General features: G+C 32.6%; 2 protein-coding genes across 2 annotated transcripts in view; both read right to left on the bottom strand.

Annotated features, from left to right (window-relative positions):
• Positions 1 to 4,313, bottom strand: part of eIF3g1 (eukaryotic translation initiation factor 3 subunit g1) — a 123,434-nt gene extending 119,121 nt beyond the window's left edge. The window contains exon 1 of the mRNA XM_090106942.1: positions 4,300 to 4,313. The gene's annotated coding sequence lies outside the window, so the exon portion shown is untranslated. The remainder of the gene's footprint in view (positions 1 to 4,299) is intronic.
• LOC149904609 (putative ATPase N2B) lies at positions 621 to 4,292 on the bottom strand. The gene is made up of 7 exons (XM_090106939.1): positions 3,750 to 4,292; positions 3,483 to 3,677; positions 3,130 to 3,371; positions 2,881 to 3,055; positions 2,433 to 2,582; positions 2,218 to 2,334; positions 621 to 1,574 (listed from the first exon to the last, which is right to left on the bottom strand). Exons 1-7 carry the CDS (start codon positions 4,122 to 4,124, stop codon positions 1,452 to 1,454), a joined length of 1,377 nt encoding a protein of 458 aa, XP_089963065.1. The 5' UTR covers positions 4,125 to 4,292; the 3' UTR covers positions 621 to 1,451.
• Positions 4,314 to 11,786: the final 7,473 nt, after the last annotated feature.

The following is an 11,786-nucleotide window of genomic DNA, read 5'->3' as shown; positions in this document are numbered from 1 at the left end:
AGACGATACACTGTTACTTACCTGTTTACACCTGCTTGCCAGGTAGTTATACACTGAAATGAGTAGGCAAGCAATACCTAGGCATATTCTGTGTATCAAAAACTATCAGTCAAAATATTCATTTGGTTATATGAAGGTGATGAAAAAAAGTCGATAAAAGTTAATTTAATTAAAAATAGCCATGACCACTTTTCGATAGGCAAGCAATTATAGGTATATTTGTTTATAAAAAATATTTAATAAAAAATATGTCTCATCGGGCTATCATATCGGTGAAGGACGATCTCCCACGGGCTCTTAGACCATTAATATCGACTGTGTGAATAGTGTTATATAAATAAAAGAATCTCGAGTAACAGTATTATTATGCAAGCGATAAGCTCTGAAATTACTGAACCTATTTTGATTAAACTTGGTATCAATAATTTGATCATCTTGAAATGTGCGATAGTTTTATCCACAGAGCATCTATAATATACCTAGTTTTATCTCATCAATTGACGTCAATACTTGTTATTGCAAGAACACTTCGCGAAACCGGGATCGCTATTTAATACATATTACCTACATGCTCCGTCTATACGCTTGGTATATTATGAGGTAGAGAAAAAAACAAAGTGAATATTCAATAATTTATTTCAATAATAAATACCTAAAAACAAAATTTTAACATTAATAATTCTTCTTATTTACAAAACAGCTTATTAATAAGGCGTTTTTAAAAAACGAATGTCACATAATACTGAACTATTAAATTGTACAAGTAAAGTCAAATTGTATCAAAATGTTTTTAAATAATGTTATACTAACAATTAATGTATCTTAGAGAAAAATTACAACCATTTAATTATTGTACGCATTTTTTGGAAGTAACATTTTTTTGATTCAAGCAATGTTGATAATGAAAACATTACATAAATAATTATGTTTATATAATTAGAGATATGTTGTTTTACAAAGCTACCAAAGATATCTATCGTCTAAGATAAAAGAGTGGATAATAAATCCGCAAGATAGATATGTAGGCAAATAACCTCGCATAGACTATATGAATATATTTGAGGAACAAATATATTCTGCAGCCTTGCTGATATAATAGGCATTCAAGATCAAGAATACATAGAAACAGTAAGCTTTATGTTTCAACATATACTCAAATTTAAAGCATCTTTTAAATAGATTTTGTAAAATTTGTCTATCTATCTATTCAAGTGAAAAATTACATTATGAAAAGTTTCTACAATGAAAAAAATGTTTTCTTGCTAAACAATAATTGTGTTCTATCATCTCAATCTATCTATCTATATAGATCTATTAAATCAAAGACAACTGAAAATTTGCATAAAAGAATAAAAAAATATATTTGTTATATGTAACTGATAACTAACAAGTCTAATTAAAATTTCACTAATTGAACACATGGCATTACATAAGTAACTATACAACATTTATCATATGTTTTTACTCCACTTTTCCCAATACTCATCAGTCTGCATTTCCATTATTCTTGACAGACATCTGTCACATGCAAACATTTCCTCTTCTCCAGTGAATATAGCAGCCTTGGAATCCTCCTGCGAAAAAAAGTGCTTTATAATATACTAGCTTTCCACCCGCAGCTTCGCCCGCGCAGTCAAAGAAAAACCCGCATAGGTCCCGTTCCCGTGGGATTTCCGGGATAAAACCTATCCTATTTCCCGGGGTAAAAAGTAGCCTATGTCCTTTCTCGGGTATCAAAATATCTCTATACCAAATTTCATGCAAATTGGTTCAGTAGTTAAGGCGTGATTGAGTAACAGACAGACATACAGAGTTACTTTCGCATTTATAATATTAGTATGGACTAGTTGTGCCACACGGTTTTAGCCGAAATGCTCCGCTTCTGTAGGTCTTAGCGTGATAATATACTGCCTTCCTCGATAAATGGGCTATCTAAATAATTTTTCAAATTGGACCAGTACTTCCTGATATTAGCCCGTATAGATAATAATGAATGTACTGCATAAATGAGTCATCATTATCGTCATTGCACTGCTGTTAGATTAAACATCAGAAGTATGACGTCCAATGAATGAAATGAATGAAACTATTTTTGTAATCATATCATTTGATCTCAAGACACATCTATATCAAATTATTTAATAGTTTATATAATTATACCAAGCAATGCTAAATTTGAATGTATTAAAAATAATTATAGACTTCTGAGTTACTTACAGAATCTTTAGAGATACTTAAATCATCCATAAGGGCTCTGTCTGCATCTCCATAACCTTCTTTGACATCATCTAAATTAAATAGTTTTTTTGGTTCGCAAGCAGCAGAAACAACAACCTGGAAAACAATTTTATATTGAAAAAAATGTAGCTTTATGAAAATAAAAAGGATTTCTGTTTTGTAAATAATTAATTTTGCTTACAGCTGTTACTTACTCGAACTCTATTATCATATAAGGTGTCAATAAGTGTTATAAATCTTCTAATCTGTGACCGATGCTGCACTATAGAAAGCTGAGGTAACTCTCTTATAAATACAGTATGAAATGTTTTTGATAATATCAAATAATCACTTGCGCCAAGGGGCTGAAATAAAATGTAATAATCAAATTAATTTCAATAAAAAATTTATTAAAACCTCAGTCCCGGAATCACAGACACAATAGAAAATCTATTGTGTCGCGGCCCGATCGGGCCGCTCGGTGGTCAATGGGTTATATAAATAATTAAGTTTCCACAAATTCTAATCAATATATGACATAGTTATTAAAACTCTTTTTTGCCAAGACATTTTTTGCAATTTTCTCACTTATCATATCATTACATAGGATATTTTTAAATTGACTAAAATGTAGGCAACCATCTGAATAAAATATAAACTTACTCTATCACATAGTTCTTCAAATGTTGAATCCAATACTCGTCCGCAAGTCCTGGCAAACTTAACATTTCTTCCCATAATATTTATCACCCTCACTCTGACGGTATCATTTTCTTTTGATATCAAAAACTTGAATAAAGTTTCTACTCCATTATTTCCCGGTGTCAATTCGCTGTTTCTAAAATACACACACTATAACTTTATGATGATTTCCTTTTACATATGTAATTTTTTTATGTTATGAATACTCACAAGAACCATTTTCCATATTTGCTACCAGTTCCCCGCATTCTATAATCAATTCCAGAATCCAGCTGAATAACATCACAATGGGCTTTCAAAATTGGTATAAAAGGTATGAAGTTGGCACGCTGTAATCCATTTTTATACAGGTCATCTGGCTGTCTGTTACTAGTTGCTATCACAACACAACCATTGTCAAAGAGTTGTGTGAACAGCCTCTTTAGGATCATTGCATCACCTATATCTGTTACCTAGAAAATTATTAACAATTTTAAAAGAAAAGTGATTTGAAGTATGACCATATTAAAAGTGTGCATATTTTTTTTTATATTAATTTTAAATAATAAAAATCAAGAACTTACCTGAAACTCATCAAAGCAAATAACCCAAGATTCTTGAGTAATATCTGCAGCCACTGGGGTGATGGGATCAAATGGTTTGGACCCCTCCTCCTTGAATGAACTTGCTCCTTTTCCTGACTTGATTTTGAGCTCATGTATCCTTGAATGGATATTTAACATAAATGAGTTAAAATGAACCCTCAATTTTTCTTTAATCTAAAATTTTCACAAATCATATCAAAATTATATAAACCCATTCATAGCTAAATTTATTTAAAAATATCTTACCGGTACGGTTTCATAAAATAAATCCATCAACATGGTTTTGCCACCACCAACACTTCCATAAATATATAAGCCCTTTGGAGCTATGATCTTCTGTGGTTCCTTTCTCACAAAAAAAGAAAAGAATTTGCCTCTTTTCGGCTCGATAGCTGGGCGTTTGAAAGTAATAATATCATCATACACCTTTTGTAATTGTTTTACAACATTTTCTTGGTGGGAATCTGGCGACAGTGATCCCTCGGATATTTTGTCGGAATACAAAGCTAATGGTCCTTGACGCTCATGGCTTTGTGATGATAAAAACCTCAAACATTGTTGGTACTGCCTCCAATTATATTTTATTACAATATTATTAATCATCAAGTTATGAGAAAACATTTTCTTTAGCAACAAATGACAAGGTTATCAAAATACGTAACATTATATAACATAAAATGTATTATACTGCGTGAGTCATGATAATATAAAACTAAAGTTGCTAACAAATTAAAGCAGCGTTTTATAGAAATTATAAATTTGAAATAAGCTATGAAAACAGAGCGCAAGTAGAATTTCAAATTTCAATACATATTTTCAATTCCTTGATGGCAGCTGTCTGTTCTAACTTCTAATGTCAATTGTCAGTTGTCATTTGTCACTTTGTGATTTCTCATAAATCAATGTCAATCTTGCTACGATCTTGTTCATTTCATGCTCTATGGCTTGTCAAAAAAAAAATTGATAACAACCACAGAATAGTAAAAAGCGTACTAGAATAGCTGCGCTTTTATATAAATTTGGTCTAGAAGATTTTCTGTTTTGTATTGTAGAGCCATTTTAATAGGCAACATTTCAACAATAATAGTAACGACGACATAGACTACGTTAGAACTGTATTTTGCATAACTTTTTTCAATTACAATTACATATTTATAATAATAATGACCGATACATGTAATTTTAAAATTTCATTTTACTGATAAACCAAGTGATAAACCATTCTAAACATAATAAACAATTTCTGAATTGAAGAACTGACGTTGCTTCAATTTTGTGTGAATAAACTTTTTTTATTTTTAAATACCAGAGACGTACTCTAAAAATCGAATCTGACATCTAGAATCGAATGCATTGATTAATTATTGGTGAATAAAAATCACCATAAATTAGTGTAAATGTCGTAGACATAGTAACCAAGTGGTTTCTCTGTCTACGGTAAATGTGTTTCAAGTTCGATTGACACATGTTTGGGGCCGTTCAAGTATTACGTGAGCAGATTTCTTACCATTTTTTACCCTCCCGCCCCCCTTGTCATCAAAAGTAAGCAAAGCACTTACCCCCTCCCCCTATGCTTACGTAAACATTTTTAGTAATAAATGTTTTTTTATATAATGTAATTTTTAAAATAGGAAAATTCATGAAAATATTAGGTTTGACTGATAGACATACGAGTAAATGACAAAAAAAAATATAATCAGAAATAAAGAACATAACTAACATCAAGAATATTTTCGGAACACATTAACATTCAGTATTTCAGTCCACGAAACTTGAATCCATGATTCTAAGTTATCGATGACATTGGATTGCTGCTCAGTGTTGTGAGTCTGCTCACTTTCATCCGATTTTGGAATGTCTACGTCACTCTCATCGAGCCATTCAACATCTTGGTGCTCTCAACATACTGATAGATGCGCACTTGCAGCCGGCCGGCACGAGAGTGAATTATTGGACAAGTGAACGCACAGTAATTTCCCTAATGCGCGGTAATTCCCCTAATCAGTTCTCAAAGCGAGTGCCTACGCATATGTATTATTTGCGGGAATCCCCGAAAAAACTTAAATAACTAACGATGACGTAATCATCATCTAGACCCCCCCACCCCCCATGTCATCCAAAATAAGCAAAACAGAGAGCCCCCCCACCCCCCCTTGGTGCTTACGTAATACTTGAACGGCCCCTTTCAAGTCCGTATCGATTAATTCTCTTTAATCGATGTTTTTAAGCAGGTTAGAGTCTGGCCAGCCAAAGCTGAACCCAGTATAGGGCGGCAAATTTAAAAAATATGGACCTGAAACATCGGCTTTAGTAGGAAAAAACATTTTGATACTTTTGATATTCATAAAGGTGATCATAGTATATAGGTACATTAGGTACACAACACAGCAGGATTTAAACGTTATTATAAGCAAATGATTTGAACCGTTTTCAACAAAACTGACAATTACTAACTACGCAGAAACGCCATGATGACATTCCATAGTGTGGCCGCTACAAAAACACTGGGTTCAGCTTTGGCTGGTGGGCCAGACTCTACCTCTCTTCGAAGATAAAATTGATAGACGTCAAATGTTGCCTATTAAATTGGCTTGACAATAGTTCTAATCTATATGTTTAAACCTTTGTTTTAATACAAAATAATAACCAGCAGCTAATAACTAGTAGTCAAATCCCGAAACAAAATTTCTTCGCGCAACGACTGGTTTATCTTAGTTTTGGCAAAAGCCACCGGGCAATCCTCGAAATAGAATTGAATTTCGCTCTTTGACTATGCTTTGACTGAAGTATTTTATTTTTACCCAAACCTAGAAGCTTTTCAGTCAAACATCGAACGTAAATTATTGTTTTGGTTTTGGCCTGGTCAATTCGATCTACTTTTTTTAAACAATATAAAATCAATGCCTCACCCTGTCAGAAAAATTATTCATTTTTCATTTTAATAAACTACTTATTTATTTAAACAAACATTAAGATTTAAAAATATTATTTTTTCATTCCTAATCTTACAAACCGTGTTACAAACTAACCTTATATTCCAAAGCATCTCAAAATATACAACGTGAAAACACAGTGAAAATCACGTAAACTGACCAATCAGGTATCAGAATCGATTCATATGACTTGAAAGCTGCTAAAATGATGAAATCCTTTCAAACTAAGCTCTCAAATATACGAAAATAAGACATTTCATTCCTAATTCAAGTTTTAATGATCAATCCCTACCATGAACCAGTTAAACTTGAATTAGGAATAAACAGCAAAAATGTCAGTCAAATTTTTTAATGAACGGCGAACGTCACGCTGCCGTAGACCCCCTGTCCCCCCTTGTCACATCTTGTCACACTCCCGAAAACCCCTCCCCCCCCCCCTTGTATGCGAACGTATTTTATGAATGGCCCCTAATTTAAATGAAAAATTTATAATTTTTCTGACATGGTGAGGCTTTGATTTTAATGTTTATTGTTTCAATAAAAATTGTATCGACGTTTGGCAGAGTTTTGCAGTCGCTTCTAGAATTGACTAAGTAAGCTAATAACTTACGTTCGACGTTTGACTGAAAAGTTGGGAGCTCCTAGGTTTGAGTAAAATACTTCAGTCAAAGGGCGACATTCAAATGTATTTCGAAGATTGCCCGATGGCTTTTGCCAAACCTAAGATAAACCAGTCCTTCCGCGAAGAGGTTGTGTTTTGGGTTTTGACTATAACCTTACCGTATCTGTAAATTGATTACGATATAAAAAAAATAATAATGGGAGGGGGTTAGGAAACAGTAATAGAGCAAGAATCTAAACAAAAATTCTGTCTGTTTGTTTGTACACGCTAATCTCCGGAACTACTGGACGCATTTCAATGAAATTTTATTTGTTGTGTCTGGGCAACTTATATGCAATAATTTATTTTGAAACCTGGAACACTAGATACAGTACCGCGACAGACCACCTAAACTGTGAGAGTTATAACGAGCCCAGCATATACAAAGTACTCTGTGCCAGCTACACTATAACATATTAACCATAGAGGAAATTATTTTATATACAATAAGTATGCCTCGGGCTTATGTTATTTGAATGAATAAATAATTGAGGATCATCGAAATCAAAAGAATAAACCGAAAAACGCCAGGAGAGACTTGCTTCTGTTCGAGAAAATCAGGCTGCAACCGTGGAAACGTCTTTGAATCGCGAAGCTTGCTGCGTGCTCAAAGTATTTACCCATCATTTATACAGTTTGGAATGGCCTCAGTGCACTATTAGTGATTTAAAATACTTAACAAATAAACTAACTAACCACCTACAAACTGGACAAAGTTCCGGAAACAACCGGAATTTTAGCTTTCAATTTAAAATGAATCATCAAAATCGGTTCACCAATGTGAAAGTTCAGAGGTAACAAACCCAAAAAAATTAAAGTCGAACATAAGTCGAATTGAGAACTTGATGACAAAATTGACCGTGCAATGTGCATCACCTCGAAACTATTTATCGGATTTATAAATTAAATTAAGTACATATCTATATTCAGTATGCCTTCCGTACGATGAGTTCATAATTTTTTTGAATAGAATTACTTAGACCTAAGAAATTTACTATCTAGACTCATAACCAAACTAAACTAATTTACCTACACTAAAGAGCTGTTCATAAATGCTAAGGATGTAGGTATGTACTTTATTAAAATGAATTGTTTATCCCCATCCCACATTAAACGTCACAATTAAAATTACATTTATATCAAGACCGCTGATTTACAAGTTACAACCCATATTTTCTTTCCTTTTCACCAACCTCATTATCATATCTTTTTATAATAATTAGTCCTTTTAAACGACATAATTATCCATCGGTTGAAATAAGGGTTGAAACGAAATATGCGATGTACCTACATATTTAAGGTGATTTAGTTTTTTTTGTTCCTATTTTTAAATGGCGTTTGTAATCCATACTAATATTATAAATGCGAAAGCGTACCTCAGTCCCTTCCTTTTAGAGGGATTTTAAGTACTAACTGTAATAATTTATGATCGTACTTTAACATATTAATAATTAATTAGATCGTTTTCTTCGGCACACCAGGCAGACCATTAACACGCAGATGGGTATAATTAATTTTAAATATTGCCTTTTGTTTAAATTCTACTGCTCAATATCGAATACACTATGTCATATATACACTTTAAACCCCCTAAAACTATTGGTATCCTATCGGAGTAATGATATCAAACAATGCACAATGGATACCGCTAAAACAATACACGAGCCTCTGGAATACTAAATTATCTTCAACACAAATTGCAAAAATAAATGCATAAAAAGATTTATCTCCTTGCACTATTCAACTCTGATTTTATAAGTTTGAAACGACGGCAAATAACTTGTGTCGGGCGCAACCGATCATCTTGTTCCATTTCAGGAGGGGCTTAATAAATTCAACCTCATAATCGCAACAATTTATACAAATTACTCCACTTTGCTGTAATAATAAGTATAACTTGAGAAAGCAGGATGTGGTCAAATTGAAATCGACGTCCTGAGTGCATTGATGTGGTAAGTGCATAATATATTGCAATCAGCTATAATTTATTATCTTGACATCCTCTTTTTCTTCAGGATCGGCAGGGATGCTGTTTGCGAAAGCGAAAATAATTAACTAATATTTACCATATTATGACTGTATGTATTTTTTATCTTACGTATAGACTGTACCACAGACTGTACGTAGGTATTTATAGGTGCAAGTTATGCATCAGATTAAATAAACTCTCAATTAAAAAATATAAGTATTTGGCTTTCGTCCCGTTGCTTTTCATTAATTAATTGATATTTTACTTCTTTATCTTATATATAGAATATTGAAATGTTTATAGAATGCTGTAAACTTTTGATAAAAGTTTATGACAAAAAAATAAAAACGAGTAAAAATCCGCGGTATGGTAGGTATTGCGTCGTCCGGCTGCCCCGGCTAATTTAATTTACAAGTTTTTCTTTTTCTGTCTGTCTGTCCTGTCTTAACTCCAGGAAATTTGTCTCGACGTCGTTACAAACATGCTATTTTCAACAAGATAGGATTTAACGACCGCTATTTGCTCACAATGTTCCTATAAGTTAATATAATAATTTTACATGCCCATTCAGTATTTATTCATGATTTAAAAAAGAGTCAATTATGTATATTGTAAACTGTAAATCGTTGTTCTATTAAATCCATATCTACTAATATTATAAATGCGAAAGTAACTCTGTCTGTCTGTCTGTTACTCGCAATCACGCCTTAACTACTTAACAAATTTGCATGAAATTTGGTATAGAGATATTTTGATACCCGAGAAAGGACATAGGCTACTTTTTATCCCGGGAAATAGGATAGGTTTTATCCCGGAAATCCCACGGGAACGGGAACTATACGGGTTTTTCTTTGACTGCTCGGGCGAAGCTGCGGGTGGAAAGCTAGTTCGGTATAAATATAGGAGTATCAAAATATCAAAGTATCAAACCTCTACCTAGAAAAATCTAGGTACCTAGGGGCACAACCTAGGACACTCCCAGTTCAATATTGTACAAGTAACCAAGTTTTGGAATGTTTTAAATTACCATTTTTTTATTGTCAAGCCAGTAATACTTGTATCACATGTGTATTGCCTTTGTTAAACTGAACAGTGAACATGCAACAGGCGTGTGGCTGTAACGTCAAATGTGTTACGTAGAAGTGGCAATCAATAGAATTATAGAATAGTAGAGGGTCTTTAGCTTTAGCTTTAAGACCTGGAAGAATTTTCCACTTTTTTAACCATTGAATATTGATGTTAAAAATTATTTACCTAAAATCCTTATAGAATCTTTTTGATGAATCATGTATCGCCGGTGGCTCTACATATTTAAAGTATATTTCAATAATCCGTTTCATATAATTTCTTACTTAATTTAAGGACTATGATTATATTTTGTCTTTAATTATTGACATTTGGTTGAATTGAAATCCAAAAAAATAAAATTGGGACCTTTTAGATGTCCCTGTGATTTTAATAGAGCTAAAATGTTCTTTCAACTTCTACTAGGTACATCAAAGCTGAAAAATTATAGGATTGAAGTAAATGCATAATGATACGTAATTAAGTTAATATAGGTAGGTACATATAAGTACTGTGCCTAATCTTTGGATCCATAATATAAATTACACATATATTTTATTTCTAACAAATGTAACTGAAATCAAATGATAGATAGGTATTTTTCTTTTTTCTATAAATCATAATGCATTATACCTATGAGATAAATTAATATTGTTCCACAAACAACAGGCATGGCAAAGCGACACCTATTCAGGATGGACTTTTAGTAAAGCTCTACCAAATAAATATAATCTACATTTATTCGTTATTTTCTGCAAAGTAATATTTCCTAAATTTTACAATGATCAGTCTAACATTTTCTTTCGATAGGTTTGCCATTCGTAAAAAGATAGGTTTGCCAATACGAATGTTAATTATTACATTTTTATAAGAATTAACATTCGTATTACAAATGAATGTTTATAATGTTCGAACCCACAAATGGACTTAAATGGAGCACACATGCGCGCCTGGGCTAAATAAAAAGCGCATTAGTAGAAAGAGCTGCAGTTATTGTAGTCAAAGTCAAGGTTACCTTTGGCGAACTGACCTACGGAACCTAAATTGCTCTTGAACTCGCTTACACACTGGCCTCAATTGTCGTCTAATGTCCCGGTTAACAACCTCTGGTGCCAAGGTGCCTGATGTTGCATTGTAAGTACCACAACAGATAAATTGATTCAGCGAATCCGTGCATCGTAGGGAGCAGTTATCAGAATTTTTTATTTAGCTTAAAATGAAATTTATGCGAAGACGATCCAGGTTTGAAACCAGTCGCGTATTTTTTTTATATTCAGGTAAATGCATTTGTATTTACATAGTAATAATTTAACTATGGATCCATGTATCACATTATATCACTGCCAGTATGTCAGTTTATCACTTCAAAAAGTTATAACATATTATATTTATTATAAATAGATTTATATCTGACTGAGCATCAATTATTTTTCTTCTTTAGTTAGTTAGTTACTTACTAACATAAGAATTTTATTCATAAAAATCATTGCTCAAAATCATCTTAATTTCTCAACGTCATTTATGAATTTAGCTTCTAACTATGTATTTAGTGCTTGAAAATCTATACTTCTAGTTCATGAATCTCACACACGTTGCACCGGATGTGCCGCTGTATCACGTTTTAAGCGTATGCTTTTTATATTTAGAATTATCAA

Source organism: Colias eurytheme, chromosome 11 (genome assembly GCF_061535395.1).
Source record: "Colias eurytheme isolate Ceu_HAF_F1 chromosome 11, ilColEury1 Martin Lab GWU primary, whole genome shotgun sequence".
Classification (NCBI taxonomy): domain Eukaryota; kingdom Metazoa; phylum Arthropoda; class Insecta; order Lepidoptera; family Pieridae; genus Colias; species Colias eurytheme.
This window is presented reverse-complemented; position numbering and strand designations above follow the sequence as displayed.

Coding starts and splice junctions, on each gene's coding strand:
- LOC149904609 (XM_090106939.1), bottom strand. CDS start 4,124: ATGTTTTCTCATAACTTGATGATTAATAATATTGTAATAAAATATAAT. Junction 3,678..3,749: donor TATTTTATGAAACCGTACCG/GTAAGATATTTT, acceptor TGAAAATTTTAG/ATTAAAGAAAAATTGAGGGT. Junction 3,056..3,129: donor AAATATGGAAAATGGTTCTT/GTGAGTATTCAT, acceptor TGTGTATTTTAG/AAACAGCGAATTGACACCGG.